This window comes from Pollicipes pollicipes, unplaced genomic scaffold (genome assembly GCF_011947565.3).
Source record: "Pollicipes pollicipes isolate AB1234 unplaced genomic scaffold, Ppol_2.1 Scaffold_4219;HRSCAF=4965_pilon_pilon_pilon, whole genome shotgun sequence".
NCBI lineage: Eukaryota > Metazoa > Arthropoda > Thecostraca > Pollicipedomorpha > Pollicipedidae > Pollicipes > Pollicipes pollicipes.
In genome coordinates, this window is record NW_023596448.1 from 35,264,478 (window position 1) to 35,285,464 (window position 20,987).

General features: G+C 57.3%; 1 protein-coding gene across 1 annotated transcript in view; it reads right to left on the bottom strand.

Moving 5' to 3' along the window:
- Positions 1-506: 506 nt before the first annotated feature.
- Positions 507-20,987, bottom strand: part of LOC119096064 (ecotropic viral integration site 5 ortholog-like) — a 96,792-nt gene continuing 76,311 nt past the window's right edge. The window contains 13 exon segments of the mRNA XM_037218924.1: positions 507-1,735; positions 3,640-3,735; positions 4,331-4,426; positions 5,516-5,662; positions 5,916-6,140; positions 6,392-6,553; positions 7,336-7,506; positions 7,967-8,203; positions 9,387-9,545; positions 11,378-11,458; positions 11,460-11,612; positions 14,141-14,266; positions 16,585-16,755. Coding sequence (XP_037074819.1) covers positions 1,571-1,735; positions 3,640-3,735; positions 4,331-4,426; positions 5,516-5,662; positions 5,916-6,140; positions 6,392-6,553; positions 7,336-7,506; positions 7,967-8,203; positions 9,387-9,545; positions 11,378-11,458; positions 11,460-11,612; positions 14,141-14,266; positions 16,585-16,755 — 1,989 coding nt within the window. The 3' untranslated portion in view covers positions 507-1,570.

The following is a 20,987-nucleotide window of genomic DNA, read 5'->3' on the forward strand; positions in this document are numbered from 1 at the left end:
TCGTTGGGGATTTACGACGCACTCAGCTGCTGAGGCTATATGGCGTCGCCTGCCTCTCACCCTGGCAGGAAGGGCGGGCACCGCGTGCCGTGATTGGTCCCCTGCGGCGCGCGGCGGCTTTGTAGTGATTCTGGCGCGGCGCAGCGATTGGCTGGCGTCCTCGGAGTGTTGAACAGCCTGACAACGAGCGGACACACGACTGCGTTTGTGTGATGAAGCAACGCACAGGCGTGACTCGTTAGCAGCGTGCGCAGCCACCTTCGCGCCGTGTCCGAACCCCCACAACCGTCATAGATTCAACGATGAGATGCCGTTTTAGAGACCCACATCGTTTCGCGCTGTGTAGTCGAAGGATGGGCAACACTGGCAACAACAGCAGTAATTTGGTGGCTGTGGGTCACGCGTCTAGCAAGGACTAAATCGCAGGCAGATGCTGAGGGCCTTCATCCCATCCATCACAAATCGCCTTGGCAACCTCCCACCCCGTGCACGGCGCTCAAACTGCAATGAGTGTAAACCATTTATTGACTGATTTCAGCACCAACTATAACGAGTGCTCTCTGCGGGAACCAGCCCGTCACCAGCACTGGCGGAGCGTGTTCTCGTCAGTTCAGCTGACGACGGCGCGTGCTCCCGAGTGCTGAGTGCCCCCACTCCGCCGAGTGCCCGGCGAGTGTCCCCCGTCGTTGCGAGTGCCGGCACTTCGAGGCGGCATCGCTCGGCCACGGTCGGTGTTAACGGTGTTCGGCGACACGGTGCAGACGGTACTGATGTACCGTCACTATCAACAACTCACGATTAGGCTTCTAGCAGCTATAGTTACAAGAACATTACGAAAATGTAAACGCTGGTTTCGGGCTCGAAAACATCGGCAGGAAATAAATAGGACTCTGGCGAAAAGCGCCACGGAGGCAGCAATAAATTACATCCAGCACCGCCATTGCAAACGGTTATTCATTGCTCACACCGAGGGAAAACATTCGGAATGCAAATTTCTGATCACAATCCACGGTTGCCACGGCAACCGGCCGAAGTCCAGACCAACTCATGAACACCACGCACACTGTATCACGTTAAAGCACACGCCGTCCCCGTACCCCAGTGCCTTGCAACGACAACCAGTAACGTACGGCGTATCACAGATCATCTATCATTAACATCTTCCCACGCTCAGACGCCGGGCGGCTCGCGCGCCCCGGGGCATCGGCAGCTGTCGGGAGGGAACATTGAGGTGCGCGGGCGCCGGTGGCGCCGGCACTGCTCCTAGCGGTGAACACCGAACACATACGCCAGCAGCGCGCGGCGAGCAGCCTTCAGTTCGGTCCAAACAGCGTGCAAAATGAGATTCTTCCCGCCCACTCCACGCGTCTGCCGCTTTCCGTTCGTTGAGTTCCTGCGCCGGGCCAGGACATATCGCCGGTCGGTCGTCCGATCCCAAGCCCGCCACCTCTCGGCCGTCGGCTAACCGAAGGCGGCGACGCGCACCGGCAGATGGGAGCACCATCTACCAAGACAGTATGCCCATCCGCCGCCAGGGTGACTGGTGCGCGCCGCCGCCTTGGGCCTCATGCTAGCTGGCGGCGGCCAGCTGGGCCGAGCCGGGCCGCTCGTCGTCCAGCTTGAGGCGCAGATCCTCCTCCTCGGACGCAGATCCGACGCTGACACGCGGCGACAGGATCTGATGGATCTGCACCTGGTTGTTCAGCGACCGGTTGGAGTGCTTCAGCAGCAGGATCTGGCGGCGGGGGGGGGGGGGGGGGGGGGGGCGGCTCAGCAGGGCGGCGCGGATCGGGAGTGATCCACCAAGGTGTGACGGGCGGGGAGGCGCGGGGGGTTGTCGTGACGTCCCACGTAGTGACCGGGGAGGGGGGGAGGGGGGGGGGGGGGAGGCAGCACTGACGCCGCACGACGCAGTGAAGGCGACCGCGAGAGTGACACATTGTCCCACACCGTGGGAGCTGGCTCACGGGGAATGCATCCACAGACTAAACCATTCCACCATATATGACAGCGTGGCGGCTAAAAGCTTCCAGTGGTGACCTGCCCCACTAAATACTTCACGTTATGCACCTTAAGTAATTGGGGTTAAATACACATACAACTTGAGAGAAGACCAGGCTTTTTCATCACACACTCAAATAAGCAAGCCTTCCTTAGAAATTGGAGTGAAAACAGCATACACCTGTTTGTTGCAAAGCATAGGAAACATGCATTGTCCTGCTATCGGATAGTTGTGACTTAAGACCTCACCCGTACCCCGAGTTCCAGAAGTGCGAACAGGTCTTGAAATGACAGCACAGTAAGGTACCACCCCACCCCGGAAACCTATATCAACTGATTATGAAATACTAAAAACACAGCCACTACCGGTTCAAGTACACTAAAACAATACGGTACAAACATGTAGCATATAACGTCTGGCCTTAGCCGCATGCGTTTATCTAGCATCATATAACATTGACAGCACATATATTGTCGATTTTCAATTTCTATATACTTTTAGTACAGTACCGTTTCATTTAGACACGTGCGGTCTGGAGTCCCGCAAAAAAAAACGTTGAATCGATCACTATGCAATATAAAGATCAAGCTAAGCATGCTCTTATAAGCAGCTATAGCCATGTGTGCGCATCGTTACTCCTTAAGCATAACTGGTCTACGTTGATGGGCGCCATATGACCAACGTAGTCGGTGCGCCCCAAAGCCCAAATCATCATCATCATCATCATCATCGTCTACGTTGAAATTGGCGTCTTTTCTGCACGTTGGAAGTCTCTTACACCGACAGGTAGAGTCGGTATCAAAGGCACGGTGGCATAGCATCGTATTTTCACACGGCACACTGAGGTCGCTTCAAGCATACGGAGCGGCAGAACAATTCTAGCTGTGCCCGACGCTAAAACGCTAGAAACGAAAGAGAAGCGGGTGGCATTTCATCTGACGCGGGGCCGACCGTACGACGGAAGCACCAGCCATGCAGCGCGAGCACCGCGTCACGGCCCAACCGGCACTTACTCCAGACCCGTCCCGAGGCAGCACAGGGCGCTATAGGTGCTTGGGACGGAGGAAGAAGAGGCCAGGCAGGGGACCGCCCCACTCGAACATCGGCGACGGCAGAGGAGACGGGGAGGTCATGCTGGGCACGCGCACGAACGACAGGGGCAGCTGCGCCGGCGAGGAGGGCAGGGAGGGGGAGACGGCGAGTCAGTGACCACACGCTGCAGTGCGCACGCGTGCGCGCACGCCGCAGTGCACAGGGTCTCGGCGCAGTGCACTGTGCTGGTGCATGTGGCGAGTCAGAGGAGACGGCGGGCAACAGCAGCACGGTAAGGTGAACACGGAAATTCAGGGGCTCCATCGGTCTCGCGCCAGCTCGAGATTGCAAAACGCAGGCAGTTGGTGAGCATATAGCGCGTGAGACATATCGCACCATATTACCAGACGGACAGTGGCGAAAAGTTCACGGTGACAAGAGACAGAGTGTGATGAGTGCAAACACGTCAACCAGATCTCTCCATGTGTTACCAACGCCCGCACCAGGTTAGGGCTTGATGCCTCTGCCCACGGGGCGCGGGAGACGCGCATGTGACGTCACACACGGACGCGCCTCGCAGGCGACCGCCCCTGGCGCCGGCTCACCTCGGCCTTGAGGTCGGCGACCTTGTCGGAGAGCTCCTTGACGCGGTCACTCTCGCCGACGCCATTCAGCTCGCCCTCCGCCAGCAGCTCGTGGTTCTGCGAACGCCGGACCACACAGCTTGCATGGCGCAACAGAACGCCAACGGGGGTGCAGCTGGAGAGCCGGCTCGCGCAAGGGGCTGTGCTAAGAAGCTTCACGCGAAATGCAGAAATGAGAGTGTACGGGCCTCTTATGCACGTTTTATGCTGAGCCCTGAACGTATGATCGGATTATGTCTGACGTTTGACAGTTATAGTGGAACGCATCTGAGCCCCCAGAATGAAAACCATTGGACAACACCGACGCAGATACAAAACAAAAATCACCTACCAAAAAGAAAGACTCAACAAAAATCAAACATGTTAATTTGCATTGTTAGGCGCTGTTTCAGCCTGTATCTATGACATGAAATCAACTCAAAAGTAGCATTTTCGGGCCAAATCCAGGCAAACCTGCGCCACAGACATACGATTTACTTTCCCGGTGTTTACTCAAATGCGGCCAGCACTGCGCAACAGCATGGTAAAGCAACTCAGTCAGGGCAGCGCGTAGCCAACCAAGTTCGTCGGAAGCGGTCCGCCATGCCGAGCACGTGCTGATCACGTGGTTTACCATGTTGCTTATGGCCAGCCTGGCTGCCGCATGCTCTACCTTGAGCTCCAAGCTACACAGCTTGTGTGTGAGCTCGGCCATGCACTGGGTGTGTTCGGCGTCCCGGATCCGGGCCAGCATCAGCTCCTCCTTCATCTGACGGAGAGCGGGCCGACGGCGCCGTCAGCGGTCTGTTTCTCACGACCCGGCTCCAGTTCAGCCCAGCGTCCGTGGTCGACACGGATCGGATGGCCTGGGTTCGACTCCCGCCGCGGGAGACTTTCACAGGTCCCGAATTTCACTCGGGGCTCTGGAGAAGCCCCATCCCTCCGGCCTTGCTGAAGCTGGTGACCTTTTTAACACAGGCGTTGACAAAAGGCACCCAAATTATGATAAAGGGGATCCCATTAAAGTTGAGATGGGCGCAAAACGACCATAGCAAATGGCGTGTCCTAAAACGCCAATAAATAAACAACAAAAAGATCCCGCTAAAGCCTTTCACCAAGTTACGTTTTCACTTAAAATGTGATATTGGCAAGCAAGTACATCTTTAAAAATGCCCATATAGATTGCCCTGTAGATTTGAAAAAGCTTTTCCGGGAGACAACTGGGCTGGGATGAAGCAGGGGTCCGGCGGAAGGGAACCCTATCGCTGACAGCGTCTGTCCAATGCGACACTGTAGTTGAAGCGACTAACGTGAGCTGGAATTGAACGCCGTCTCGAATGTTCTCGCGGCGTAAATGCATGTCGCTCGAAGCACACAAAAACTTCGAAGAAGTCGAAGAAGCGCCAGTGCCGTCCAGAAATTACTGGGTTTGAGGTGACATAGAGCGCTGAAATGTGTTTCATGGAACTGATAGCAAGAGCAGCAGGTCGCTCCCAGCGCGGCGACGACGCCTGCCTTTCACCACTAAGGCGCTCTTCGCATCTCTCGCATCCACTGGAGATTGGTCAGGCAGCACACACATAAGGCAAGGAGAGCAATCAGAGATGCACCTACTTCTCCACGCGTTTCCGCGAAGTTTAACGCAGTTCTACAACAGCAGGATTACCGTCAGTCGTGTGACATGCATGGTGCACATGTTTGCAGTTAACAGCAACGGAAACCGGCTCACTCTATTTAAAGCCTCTTTGTCTGGGGGAATCTCATTAGATAGCGCCACCCTTCCACTTACGCGTTTTTGACAGTCATGACTGTGTTACGTGGTCTTATGAGATGGGGCCCGTCCCTCCAGCGGTCGTACCTTGGTCTGGAGATCGGAGAACTTCCTCTGACTGTCTTTGATCTCGTCTGCCTGACGTCTGTTTTCAGTCTCCAGGAACTCTACCTTCTCCAGAGTCTTCTTGTGCTCCTCACTCTGTCGCCGCAGCTGATTGGTGGTCACCTGAACCTGTGAGTCAATAGGAGGGCATATTACATTGCCGAGGAAGGATGACGCACGCTCGTCAATCGAGCTTCTGTTCCTAGTCCACAAAAATTAAAATAATGCTACCAATGCGGACCAAAAAACACCCAGCGTGCCACCAACCAGCGTAAGGATCACCACACCACTTTGTGACCACATTTTCAGCTGATGCAGTCACCAAAATTCTCCTTTCCAAACTTAAGCCTTTCCCTACCCGGGTCTCCAACCCACAGCCCACCTGCGTCTCCATTTCCATCATCTTGTTGACCATCTGCTTCATCTCGGCCACGGCCTCGATCTCCTTCAGTCGTGACGTCATCAGCTCGTCCTGCAGACGGGACGTGTCCTCGCTGCTGGTGCTCCAGAAGAGCAGCTTGCGCGCCGCCGTCGGCGTCCGCATCGTCGGCGTGTCCGGGCCGCCGGCGCCACCCGCCTCCACCGACATCTTCAGCTTCTCCTTCTCCTGCGGCGGCGGCGGCATCGTCACAGAGGTCACGGAGAGTGGCTGGGTGGCAGAGCCAGGTCCCTGAAGCATGTTCGAATTTTGAGCTATCTGTTACGTCACCGGCCAGCAACACATCACAGTACGCAGTAACATGTCACCAACTGTAACACACCGGTCAGCGTCACCATCTAGTGCACGGTCCCAGCAGCAGAGTTTCACATGACCGCCGCTCGGCGGCGCTCGCACCAGCCGTCCGCCGGCCCACGCACCTCCAGGTGCCGCTTCCACATGACGTTGAGATCTGCCACCGTCTGCTGGAGCTCCTTGAGCGCCAGCACGGCGTCCGCCTCGCGCTGCTTGGCGGCAGCCAGCTCCTCCTGCAGGGCTGCCACCGGGTCCTCCGGCGGCTGGTCCTTGAGCTGCCGCAGCTCCTACGCGGCGAAGGTGGCGTCACGCACGGTGGTATCAGTCGGCAGCGATGGGAGACTGGTGTCAGCGCTGCAATCTTGGCGTGGTGATACCAGGCGCAGGCTCATCCAGAACAAGCGAAACGACTCGACATATCCCTGACACGATGCGGTATCCGTGATCAGAGACTAGTGCGAGTGTCATGGTCCTGACCAGTGATGCTAGAATCAGACTCGGCCCGAATGAAACCCATTCTTTGCGAAGGAAGATTTGACTTAATCACTCAACGCGCGATTATTCGCCTCCTTCCCCGCATGATTCCCCCAAAATATCAACTCATTTCCAAAAACATTCGGCGCAAAATCTGAGATCACAAGACGGGAGTGGCTCTTAGTACAGAGCACATATGGCGCTAATTCGCGGCTCAGGGAACGGCGGCCCCGGATCCCCCCCGCCCGAGCGAGTGCACCCCCACGCGTCCAGCCAGCACGCTGTCACGCGTCCAGCCAGCGCGTCCTTATGCGTCCAGCCAGCACGCTGTCACGCGTCCAGCCAGCGCGTCCTCACGCGTCCAGCCAGCGCGTCCTCACGCGTCCAGCTAGCGCGCCGTCACCCGTCCAGCCAGCGCGCCGTCACGCGTCCAGTCAGCGCGCCCTCACCTTGTCCTGCCAGCGCGTCCTCACGCGTCCAGCTAGCGCGTCCTCACGCGTCCAGCTAGCGCGCCGTCACCCGTCCAGCCAGCGCGCCGTCACGCGTCCAGTCAGCGCACCCTCACCTTGTCCTGCTGGTCGCAGCGCGTTCTCACCTTGTCCTGCTGGTCGCAGCGGGCGCTCAGCTCGCGGATGGTGGCCTCGTTCTCGGCGTGCTCCAGCCGCACCTTAACCAGCTCGTCCTGCAGACATCGCATCAGCTCCTCCTTCTGCTGCAGCAGCTCCGTCTTGAGCGATAGCTCCTGCAGCGAGTCCTCGTTGGAGCTCTGCAAGAGAGGCCGGCATGGGCGTGAGGGAGTGCGACTCAAGAGCGTGAGGAGGGCGAGCGGGCGGTCAAAGGGTCATGTTGGGATGACCCAGTCCGAACAAAAGCGTCACACTGGGCGACACCTGCACTTGTCTCCAGCGAAACAGACTTGCTGGATGTTCCAGAAAAAAACATGGCTGTTTTGAAATGAAGAGTGAGATTGGCCGCTAAGTCCATGGATCCATTAAAGTGCTGAGCACGGGTATGGACCGATCCACTTACCTGCATCCATCACTGCCAAACATCGTTGGGAATTTGTACATAGTCAAGACCTTTCAGCTCCCGCCAAACGTTTCTAAGTGGATTCTTTAGTCGTTGAGTAAAAACAACCAATCCAAACCTCAATTCATTCCCACAACGGTCTTGAAAACGTTATCAACTGCAACGCACCGCGGTACCACGACCGCCGCCACGCTCACCGACTCGTTCATCTGCTCGGAGAGCTTGTGGATGCGGGCCCGCGCCTCCTCCAGCTGCTGGGCCGTCTCGCCGCTGTGCTGGCGCACCGACTCGAGCTCGCGCTTAATGACGTAGCTGTGCTCAGCCTCCTCGGCGCGGCACACCTGGCCCTGGATGAGACGGTCGGCCAGCGCCACCGACTCGGCCTCCAGGTATTCCACTTGCTGGCGCAGCAGCCGGTTCTCCGTCCGCAGTCGCTGACGAAGGAAGAGCGTGGTCAGGCAGGGGTCAGGCAGAGGTCAGGCAGAGGTCAGGCAGGGGTCAGGCAGACGTCAGGCAGGGCCCAGGCAGAGGCTAGGCAGAGATCATATAGAGGTCAGACAGAGGTCAGGCAGGGGTCAGGCAGAGGTCAGGTAGGGGTCAGGCAGAGGTCGGGCAGAGTGTCACAAATATAAGACAGGCATCACTGTTTCAGGAGACCTCAACATGTTCTGAACTCCATATCCAATAGCCATTGCAGTCGTGCCCAAAAAATGAAATAACCAAGGCCATGCACGGCCTTGTGTCCATCAGTTTGCTATCCCTGTTCGTGGTCACGCAAGTATTACGGAGTTCAGCCATGCGAAGGTCATTTATGCACGCTAGTTACAGATAGTTCCCAGAAAACTCTCCACCGTCGCTGACAGCTGCAGCAGCGCTCAAAATGTCATCTGCAGCCCGACAAAGGTCATACGGAGGTCATACACTTCGCAGTTCCTACGCTCGCAGCATACGGACGGTTCACGGCATGACAGCCGGCTCACGGTGATTAAACCCAGAACGGCGCGATTAGTTGACACACTACGGCCGTTACTTCGCTCCCTCATTCGCCCAGAGCACACAAGGGCCGCCTCTCGACCTACTCGGCTTCAGCAAAATGGTGCAAGCACGATCGCCGCGGCCTGAGCTCACCGGCTCCGGGACACTTTAAAAAGGTCACCCAAAGGTCCTCTCCGCCTCTCATCAATCTCGATGCTTATTCATAAGGCCAGCCACGTGACTTCGACGGGAGGGATGGGTGGATCGTTCGGGCTGGGGCGCCGCATAAATGTGAGTGCACCACCACCAGTGCTTCCAAAGACTTATGCATGACTGTGTATACACGAATAAGGTTGTCTATAGGGACTTCGTGACACTATTCCAAAGCTGGAGTTTTCTCGTTTTATGTCTACCTACACCATGCGGCGAACAGCTCCCCCTCAACGACAACGTACCGTGAGATGCAGCAAAATATCATGCGCCTTCACGCTATGTCCACCAAACCTTACCATGGTGCCAGGTGCGGGCGAGTTATGAGATGAGTTTGCCGGGGCCAAGCGTGGAGTTTAATGAGGAGCCCGATGCTTCGTGGCTGCATTGCACACAAATTTCCAGGACAAGATACGCGCGTCAAGCACTCACCCTTAACTCTACTTGTTCCTCGTGCTCTTTGGTTTTCATCACAGTGTACTCCTTCTCCAGCTTCTTCATCCGCTTGGCGTTGTACTTGACGTTCTGTGCCAGCGTGAAGTGGTTCTCCGGGTCCGCCTCGAACTTCACTGGCATCTCTTTCTGGAAGTACTGTGGACACGAGGAGCGGGATGAACTCCCTTCACACCGCGCGTCACACCGCTTCACACCACGTCACACCGAGTGTCACACCTCCCTACACCGCGTCACACTGCTTCACACCCTTCACACCGCATCGGGATGGGGACCGGAGCCAGACTGCGCAGAGACGCCGGCCTTCTCTGCACGACGCTTCGGATTCGAGAAATCACGGCCGGCAAGTGTTCAAATAGGTTGAAATGACAAAGCAGCTGGAGCGAGCATCTGTCAATGGACAAATGTAAAAAAAATGCGCATGCGTGGAGGAGAATTGGTGTGGTCGCTAAAGCTCTGCCGCATGCCACTCTCCATCTAGACACAGGACACACGTTGTTGCGGTCTCTCGAGTTCTTGTCTCAGCTTATAGGTAAGATGATATTTATAGACAACAAATTTGCATTCCCTGACAACGCGCAGGGTGCGAGGGGTCGCATTGGCCTCATCGGCCCGACATTGTCAGCACCAGTCGACCCGCTGAAGCCACGTGCCCAGATGCATCGCCCCCCAAAATATCTCGCTGCAGAATGGACGCATCATTTTCGAACCCAGACCGTACATTCTGCGGGGTCCCGAAGGCCGTTGGCATGTTCCCCCCCTGGACCTGGCCACCCGCCAGCCCGCGAGGCTGGAACCGCAGCGGCGAGGCGTCGCCGTCCGCTCCGCCCCCGCCCCGGCACAAGTCACGGCCGAAACAAAATGAAACGGGCGCCATCCCAGCATGACTTGTGACCCCAAACGACGCTGAGGCGCATCCGGGGATCCCGGCACGGTGATTCCGTCCACGCCGGCGGCAATTTCGGCCGCCGTTCCATGCCGAATAAGCGTCGACGTTCGGGGCGACGAATCGCGCGAGACGGAGGCATCGCCTCTGTCGGCTTCCATTTCTCGCGTCAGCGGCTAGGACAGGGTGATTCGGCGTCAGCCGGCCGTGCCGAGGCAAACAAAGATGGCGGCGCAGGACGCGGCGGCCCGGTGCTGCTGTCGGTGCCGGTACTCGGAATTAAGCGCGGCGCTGAATGGAGAGCTCTTGAACCGGGAGCCGGAGGAGGCGGCGCGCGTGTGATAAGTGAGGGCGTGGGTGGCTGTTCTTGAGTCGCAAATGCGCAACAATTACGTCATTGTCATGAGCAGCGGACAATGACGTTTCACGGGCATGTTGTGAGGAGGAACCCAGCGGTGACTTTCACTCCACCGAAATCCGGGTCGGTGACCGTTCGAAAAGTGCGTAGCCTTGACTGGGCGAAATGCATCGTCTTCTTATGTGGAGCAGCACACCATGGACGCATCGCTAACCGTTTCGCAATCAGAGGATCGCATGTCCTCAACGGCTGTGAGTGACCTCCAGCGTCCCTGTAGCGACGCCGGGTCACTGACCTATCGATGACACGCGACCCTGGACGCTCGACCGGCCTGTTTTTGTCTCGCTCTTCTGTTTGTCGAGCTCCAGAGCACACATCGCTCGCGCGTTGGCCAATTCACGCCCGCGTCCAAACAGCGGGTGGCATGTAAACGAAGCGCCGACAACGACTGATCAATTGACGAGGTCGCACGATAGGAGACTGCTCACCGGTTTCCCTGACAGTCCAAGCGCCAGACTCCGGGTCAGTCCTGATGCGTCATTGTGCGGAAATTTTGCGTAGCACTGCGCCAGTGTGCGGAAAACCGAGTGTAGCCGGCACGTAAGCGGGCGAGCGACGGCCCTTTACACATCAAACTCAACATTCCACAGCCCGTACCACCCCTAGCGACAACTTTATTTCCCGCCAGCCCTGGCTTCCTCTCGAAGCGAGTCAGCATGCACCCACCTTCAACATGCCCTCCATGTCCTGGCTGAGGATGTCGGCCTTGCCGACGATCAGGATGGCGACGGCCAGTCGGAAGATGACCCTCCATGCCGTCCGAGAGGAACCAGTCCATGACGCGGCTGGCCAGCGGCAGCGGCAGCGCCGTGGTGAACAGCGTCAGGAACCACGAGCTGGCGTACATGGACGTGTGGAACGACTGCGACTGGAAGTGACCGTGCAGCTCCGGCAGCTGCTCCTGAAAGCACAGTCGGCGGGTCGCGGTCAGCGTCAGTATCAGCGGGTCAGGGTCAGCAGGTCAGGCCCAGGGGGTCAGTGTCAGCGGGTCAGTATCATCGGTCAGGGTCAGCGGGTCAGGGTTAGAAGGCCAGCGTCGACGGGTCAGGGTCAGCGGTTCAGGGTCAGCGGGTCAGGGTCAGCGGGTCAGGGTCAACCGGTTGGGGCCAGCGGGTCAGGGTTAGAAGGTCATCGTCAACGGGTCAGCGGGTCAGGCTCAACGGGTCAGGGTCAACCGATCGGGCTCAGCGGGTCAGGTTTAGAAGGCCAGCGTCGACGGGTCAGAGTCAGCGGATCAGCTCCCGCAAGCGCGGGTAGGGGAGGGGAGGGTAGGCTTCTTCAAGCTGCAGAGCGGCGGGGTGCTAGATTGCTAGATCCTTGATGACGTGGCGAGGGTGAAAGAGCAGCCCCGACAGCTCTGCCAGCAAAAACGGCAGTAGTGGCAGGTCCGTATGGGTGCAAAAGAGGGCGGGGCTGACTGTCAGCAGGTGGCAGGTGGCAGGAGGGGGGGGGGGGGGGGCGGCCTGCCAACGCCAGACATGGAACATTGATGCGATTCCTGCCCCAAGCCGGGATGCAACAGATATTTGAACTTTCGCAATCGCAGGTTTCCGCGAATATGGACTCCAGACATGAAGGACCAGGGTATGTTGGCTGCAGAGCTTCCATAAGAAAGAATTCGCGAGGATTTCAGACCACGCACAGTTTCATTTCAACACGTCATCTCACACCTGCCACGTGTCACTTGTAGCTTGGTGCCTGCCCTAGTTCCCACACACTGTCGATAACCCTGGGAGAATCTCGGCAGAAGACAGTGTGTCACTTCTGCAGGCTTGGCAGTCGGCTGCATGGACCGTTCGCAAGAATACATCGGCTGCTGCCTCCTCGGGTCCTGAATAGTTGAGCCGTGATGTGGTCTGAACAAAGGACAGAGGTAGAAGGCGTTTTTGTTGGGACAAAGATTCAAGTCTTTAGCTCTGCGGAGATTTTAGACATTCATTCCCTTCACGACGGCCTGAGCCGGCGCTAGCCGTCAGTGCCGAATGCATTAAGCTGCCGTCCCATCCCTCGTTTCCAATTCCACGTTAGCATGTCTGGCTTATACCCCGGCCGAGATTTCACCGCCGAGCCAAGTCAGCTGACTGCCGTCCAGCCTCTCAGCTGGCGCCAGTCAGCTGGTCAGCGGTTGGCAGAGCGCCAGCTGCCTGCAGACAATGGGCAGAAGCCGACGGCGGACCGCCCCGGCTCCGGGAGGTCGTGCAGCTTTAATCGGCCCGGAGCCGGCCGGGTCAGCTGCAGGGCGCTGACCCCGTGACCTCAGCCGTGCGAGGTGAGCGATCGCTCCGAAAATTGGACCTGGCGCGGCTGCGGGACCGCATCTGGACCCGGGCGGAGCGCGCCATCCGTTTCTGGGAGACAATCTCGCGGCGGGCGGCCCTCTGCCCCCCCCCCCTCCCCCCCCCGCTCCCAGCTGTCGGGTTCAGCGGGGCCTGGCGGGGGGCCGCTGGGAACGCGAGAGCCTTCAACTCAGCCGGGCGGAAACGAATCCCAACTTTGCCACCCGCACCTGCGACCCAGACAGGCGCCCCGACAGGATGAAGACGAGCGGTGCTCAGACGTCTTGCTCGGCTTGAGCATCGAGCAGAACCGCTCGACCCGCGGGAGCTCACGTCGCTCCAGCAACACTTTTGCCGAACATAGATAGCGTCAAGTGACACATCCCGCAAAGGGTCCGCGCTCTTGCTGACATTCCTGCGTGCTCACCGGCGCAAACAGGAACGTGCCAGCCGTGTAAGTGATTTATGTGTTATCACGGGCATGCCGCCCGTGCGAAGGCGATTAACCGCGAGAAATATGACCTTCGAGGGTGTAACGGGCCATCAAATGAGATACTTACCACGGGTTACGATCTCCCTCCCCCTCGCCCACGTGCCTTCCAGCGCCCCTCATCTCTGCCCCGTCTTGTGCCCTCTACTTTCCCCGCGCCCTCGGCCCTCATCACTGATCACCAGCGATGACCGAGCGCCACCATTGGACAGCGTCTGCCGTGCGGACAATGCCGCAGCCAATCCGATGCTGGCACGCCGTCCACGCCCTTTCATTTCGGCGTCCTGCCGTGAGCTCACGCGCGCATCACCAGCTGACAGGCGCCGACTCCCTCTGACCTTCTGGCGACCCCTGCAGCCCCACCCGAGGTGCCCAGCACGCTCATGTTGGTCCCGGCAACTGTGATTCAAATGTCAAATGTGATTGCAGATCAGATGTGATTATCTCTGGACATGGGCGTTGTGCGTTGGGAAATCAATTTCCCGGGTACTAAAACGAAGAATAAAAATTATAACTGGGTAGTGGGCGGGTTGCATCTCCGTCCCCCTTCCTTGGTGTTTCAGTTTTACTCGGAACGCTCGATAGCTTTGTTTGTAATGCTTGCAAAGTTTGCAATTTCCTATTGGTACTTGCAAGCAGTCAGACTGCCTCCGTCGTCTTTACCTGGACCAGGACTTCCAGCTGGTAGATGCAGACGCCCAACTCGGCCATCGACGGCTTGAACATCTCCCGCATGCGGTAGTCCTCCATCAGCTTCACCAGCACGGCGAAGGACTCCTCCTCCGGCATCTGAAGACATGCGAGGCCCATCAGGACGGCACGCGACTCATCTCTAAAGCAGGAAAAGGCATTTCGATAGATCCGTCCTCAGAATGATTTTCAGTTTGATAGACCCCTTTGAATACCTCTTCATTTTGGTCCATTTTGTGATTTCAGTGCATGCCTCCTCCATGCACTTAAGATAGTTTGACCGCGCACCGTTGACCGCGTTAGTATTGTAACAGCAAATTGGTACCAGGCACCTTGAAGGCTTTTCCGCGTGTGGTAATCTCGCGAGGTAACATGAACATATCGGCCATCTGGCGGTGCACACATAGCCCATCCGTTCAATTTGCTTATTTAGCAGCGCACCGCATCTGTCTTTCTCAGCGTTGGAGTCAATGCCATGTCATGGCACTAGATCTTAAGCATACAATATGTCCTTCTGCAAGTTACTGTACACTTAAACGCGCTTGAACAACCTTGAAAAACGAATTCCCACAACACACGTGCCAGTCAGACACCTAACGTAGTCAGACACCTAACGTAGTCAGACACCTCGCAACTGAAGAGCAAGCCTTGTATTTCTCCCCGCTCGGCCCTCGCCCTCGCATAGCATGCCATTCACTGACTCGGCAATCGCTCTTGGTCGGACCGCGGCGATGTTTCCGACGGTGCGCCGCCGCGGGCGAGCGGACGCTTCCGGCGCACCGGCGTCGTTTCCGGCGCCCTCGTCGACGAGGCCGACGCGAGAAAAAGCCGGATGTTCGACATTGCTGATGCTCAGGCGGTATAACTCGGGACCGGCCGACGATGCGCGGCGTAAAAACATATTTACGACGGCGCCGGCCGATGGATAGGCAGCCGCTGCCAACTGACGAACGAGACCCGCAGTTGTGTTTCGATGCTAATGCGACGCACGAACGCGGCTGCCTCGCCGAATCAGCAAATCATGGATGCATTCGGCATGTAGAGGCGTCCGCATACGAAGTGGGCACGCGTCTGCAATCGCGCACAGAATCAGCGGGTGCATTCGTTGTATTTTTTGTATCTACTTATTGGATACAATTGTTGACTGAGATTAAGTCGGCATGTTTCATTGGTCCAAAGCGAGATGTCGAAAAAAGCGAGGTGTCGGCAGTAGCAAGTGCATTGTTGAAACTGGACGGCGTGCGCCGCCACAATTCAATGTTGCAGGTTCTACCGCAAATCCGATACAGGTATGCATAAAACTCCTGCAATTGTCGCGAGCAGGATACAACGGTTGCAATCTACACGATCAGCATGTCTGAATGATCAGCGAGTTTGATTATGGAAACGCTGCATTATGCATTTAATTTGGTATATGGCCTCGCATGCATCCGGCGCGACTGCAGTCATCTGACGCCATTGCGAGTAGATGACGTCATGTGCTCGCGCAGATGGCCACAAGGCCGGCTGTGTTTGTGTAGACCACACGTCATGTCATGCTGGACAACGCATCTAAACTGACATGTTTGTTGTCGGGTGCCGGAGTGTGATCACCAGCCCCGTGCTCCGACGCCGCTGACAAACACATCAGCACTGGGTAGTATCGGCTCCGTACTCCGACGCCCGCCGACAAACACCTCGGCACTGCTGAGCGCCAGCTCCGTGCTCCGACGCCCGCCGACAACAGATCAGCACTGCCGACCACCAGCTCCGTGCACTAACGCCCGCTGACAAACTCCGTGCACCGACGCCCGCTGACAAACACATCATCACTGCTGATCACCAGTTCCGGGCGCCGACGCCCGCTGACAAACGCATCAGCACTGCTGATCACCGGCTCCGTGCAGCGACGCCCGCTGACAAACGCATCAGCACTGCTGATCACCAGCTCCGGGCGCCGACGCCCGCTGACAAACGCATCAGCACTGCTCGGATGCCGCCGCCGATCAATGACGGTCGGCACAGCCCATCCGTCAATCCGTTCGCCAAGCGGCACGGCACGCACAGGTGGCTCTGCAGGGGGCCTGCAGACCCGCGGCAGGGTACGGCGACGACCGGGCAGACGTAAGGCGAGGGTACCGCCGGACGGCGAGCCCGGACCCGTGAGCGCCAGGTACAGAGAGAGCGTTTGCAGTCCGTCTCCATCAAGTGCGTCCGCTATTGGTGAAGGTTTCGGGGCGCACCAAAACCGACCGTTTTTTTTAACGCGCAGCGAAATGCATCTCTCATATAATGTCAAGTGGCGAACTCGCCAAGCTACGGCCCACTGATCCCTGTCGGCCATGACACCAACTGTTCGTGTCCGCGCATCTCCAGCTTTACCGTCAGCACTGATCGACGTCAGCTGACCAGGGCGCTGACCTCAGTGATCGACTGACCTGCATCAGCAGCAGACCGACGATGAAGGCGGTGCCCTGGCAGTACCCGACCTCCCGGTCGTGCAGCGAATACGCCTTCATCACGTTGAACAAGCTCTCCTGGCCCATGCCGTTCTTCTCCTTGAAGAAGTCATGCTCCGGGTACGTCCTGGCGATGTCCCGCCGGATAGACTGCAACAAGGGTCACGAACGGTCACACAAGGTCAAGATGAGCTCCGCGAGGTCATGGTGAGACGCACCAGGTCATGACCGGGTACGTCCTGGCGATGTCCCGCCGGATAGACTGCAACAAGGTCACGAACGGTCACACAAGGTCACGATGAGCCACGCGAGGTCATGACGAGACGCACCAGGTCATGACCGGGTACACGAGGTCAAGATGAGTTATCCAAGATCACGACCGGGCATGCCAGATCACAACCGGTCACGTGAGGTCACCACGAGGCATGCGAGGTGACGACCGCGCACGTGAGGTCAAGACCGGTAGTGGTGGTGGTGATTGGGGTTTTTGGGCGTGGCGACTGCCGCGGACATATTGCGTTCGGGTTAAGATCGGTCACGCGCGGACTAGAAGGGCCACCCGAGGTTACAATGGCTTACATGGGGTTACGATCGGTCGTCAGAGGTCACGACGGGTCACGCGAAGTCAGCTGTGACACGGTCAAAACCGCGCGAATAACGCGCTCGACAACTCGTCACAGACTGCCGTCCAGGTGGACGGACTGAAATGACAAGATCAAATGTCGGCAGGAAAACGGAACCCAAGCAGTAATTTGTACCATAGAGAAAGTGCTGCTATTCTGCCACATGACAGACGAACAGGAACCTCCATGAAACAAACATAACATGTATGCGTATGCCAGCTTATGTTCGTTGAAATGGGCTATGCGGAATTAAATCAGCAATCGCCGCCATTTGTAGGCAAACTCAACGCCATTTCATGCTAAGCGTGTTGGTCATACATTTTCCGATCACTGGAATGTATTCGCGGCCCTTTTTCGACAGCTCCACTTTTCCTTTCGTGTGCACACATTTTCCTTTCACGTCATGAGGCACGTCGCCACATCGCACTTCGCCTTGAAACAATGACGATGTTAAACATCCAGTTTGTGTTTATAAGGCACATGCAATTTTAAAACTTGCGGGACTCAGATTGCGCGGCATGAAATAAAAGAAGTATCAAAAAAGCTTTCTTCCATGACCAAGCCTAGAAGCCTAGTACTATCACCGGCACACAACAGCGCTTTAACTTTAAGGCAATCAAGGCAAAACTCGTCCAGCAAGTCGCACCGCATTACTTTGAAAGTGTTGCACTCACTCCTAACTTGGCAACTTAAACCTTGAGCACATCTTTAAATCTACTGCCATCTCAGCAGCCTTTTGTGATGCCAAAGAACCAGCAAATACTCCAAAGACTCGATATAATCTGATTGTATATAGGATAAGTCGATATTTGATTTGATTTCCCTTTCTAACCGGTGAGGGGAGCCGCGCGTAAAGCGTCTTATGCTTTTTGTCGCCGTGATTCGGCGTGCTGGTCGTTGCGGATTACGGTAAAAGTTCCAGTCAGAGGCCAGATCCGGACCAGGCGGCAACTTGACGCACGATCCTCAATCCCCAACTTGATCCCAAATCGGGCCCTCTGAGCTCCTCCCCCCTCCCCCTGCTGACAACAACCCATGACCCACTTTGTCCGAGCCCCTAAGCACTGGGTATAGATCAGTTGCCGTCGCAGCAGTGCTATCGGCAAGAGTGCGGCGTACGACAACAAACTCAAATAATCCCAACACTCCACGCATTGAAACGACCCGCTGGTCGGCCCAGCTCCGGCTCCCAGGGCGCCCGAGCGCTTCCGGCGCCTTCAGCCTGAACGTCCGCCTTCCGCCTGGTTCGTGCAGGCGGTGGCAATGGGCCGACAATGCCCCACCAGTCCCGCGCTGATAATGGTATCTCCACCGCCGCCACTTGCTGAATAAACATCTCCCTCGCGCCGGAGGTGCCCCACGCAAAGTGGTGCCGCGTGCGGCGGAGCGATGCCTGCGTCTTGATAACGTCTGCGCTGAACGCGTTCGCTTTGAGCGCGCGGCTCGTGAGTGGCGTGCTTCGAGCCTTGGCTGATGGACAGCGGCCGTGCAGGGTAGGATGGTCGCTCACAGCGCACCCTGCGGCGCCGATGTCGACGACATCTTAGTATGAGCAGCAGCAGCCGTAAGTCACCTCAGTATACGCCCAGACGCGTATCAAAATGCGTGTATACATGTATACGCCAGACGCGATGGAACTGCAGGCGCACTCGCGCAATCAGTGGCGGACACAGGCACCGCCGGTAGGTTTTTTCTTTACAAACTATGCTTGGATCAGCTGTCCCAAACGACCTGCAGAGCACTCTTACGCCTACGAGCGGAAGTCACAAACAAAGTATCAGCTTTTCGTTGTTCAGGACCCGCCACTGCGATTACTCCGCATAGCCAGGGCGTCCGAGCCGTCAGCGCCATTTACAGAAGACGCCTCTGCCCCGCCGTCGCCGCCGCCGGCGCCCCGGGCCGCCTCGGCGTCGTTACGTAATGTGCTGGCCCTGCCGACCACGCCAGGCAGCGACGCCTCTTCCACGCGGAAGACGGGGGGGGGGGGGGGAGAGACACGAGCCCGAGCATGCCGGGCATGGACGTCCGCAGGACGGGCGGCAGAGCGCCGGCAGCCGGCCGGAACGAGGCGCAGCCGGCGGCAGCGGAACTGGGAGGGAGGCACGCGGGGGCACCCCGGATGTCGTCCGTGTCAGCCCCGCGGAAAGGGTATTGGCGCCTGCCAGAGTCAGAGGAGAAAACAGCCACAGGTGAACGTGGACCCCACCTCAAAAGAAGACCCATGCGTTCATTCGTTGCATTATTTTGTGCATAACAAGTAACGGTCACCAGGAGTTTTAGCGCGAATTCCCGTGCGCCCTGCGTGTTGCAGGACACGCCAAGGACTGCGTGACAGACAGACAAATCGCAGGGCGGCGATTCTTGACCAATATGGATGGCCGACGACCAAAACGGATTCAGGCCCCCAGAGTCCTCATGCCCAAGGTCACCACTTTCTTGGTAGTTTTTCAGTGGTGGTGCGATGCGCGAGTGTTCGACGTGCCGCACGGAACATCGGTAATCGCTTCCGATACAGAAGATAAACACAAACCAGGCCCGTTTCGCGTTTCCTTGTCTACCGAAGTGTCGCCTGCAGCCGGAGTTAAAGTTCCCCATATATTCGTGACCGCTGCGACGACCGGCGGGAAAGAACGGCCCCATTCATCGGCCTCGGTTTGTGTAGGGCTGACAGAGGGGGTGTTACCAACCCCAATGAACCACCCACGAGGAGCGCCGGGGGGAAAGCCTTGTAACTGACCGCTCAGCAAGAGCGCTGACCGCCGGTCGCAAGCGTTCGTGCGTGGTATGACGAACATTTAGGAGAACATCAATTAACAAAAACACGAGGCAGTTACAGAAAAAGGCATAACAGTCATTCTTATCAAAAGGCCATCAGTGTTGGACTCCTTTTAACCTCTACATACTTTTTACTTCCAAATGTTTAAACTCCACATGTTTCTTACCTCCGCATGTTTCTTTTAAACACAGTATGCATGCCTCTCATTTTAAACTGCGCATGCGCGACGACTGAGCAGATATGTGCGGGCAGCCGTCAAACGCCATTGTTGTTGTTGGTGATGCCACCCGCGCAATGAGCAGTACACGCCTGGCAAACGGACCAGTCACGCCTGGCAAGCGGACCAATCACGCCTGGCAGACCGATCATCTACGTCACGCCCTTCACAATGCCAGCGCGGGCCGCCAGCCGGTCCGGAAGCCCGGCCGCCGGCGGCTCGCTGCCGACCCTCCCTTCGCGTTTTCCCCCGGCGCACTCAGCCCACAAACGGCAGACGGATCAGCTCCCAACATGAAGGTCGGTCGGCACTCGGCAGCGGTAGACTGGGGGGAGGGCATGGGCAACGTCCGACTGTCCGAGCGATGTATGACATTCGGCCACTGACTCCCACGCCGTGCACCAACCTCTGGTCTGACGTCACAGACCTCTTTACGGGTCAGCGCCGAGTGTACGCAGCTGAGTCACACACTCGTGGCAGTCCCCACGTTATGGCATTTTAACATACTCGAAGGCACGGTAAGACGGCAGCGCATTGAACAACTTCACGAGGAACTTTCAGAACCTGCATCTGCACCCGTCAAAGAGGCATTTTATCAGGATCGTATGGAGTAGCTGGGGTTGCTCCATTATTTGCTCCAAGAGGTAGCCTGCCAAGCATATTTCTAGAACGATTTAAGAAAGAACTCGTTTCGGGAACTTGTATTTAGAGCCCCAGGCCTGAGTTCCTCGTTCAGATTGCACGGCTTCCTCGTCCCTGGCTTACA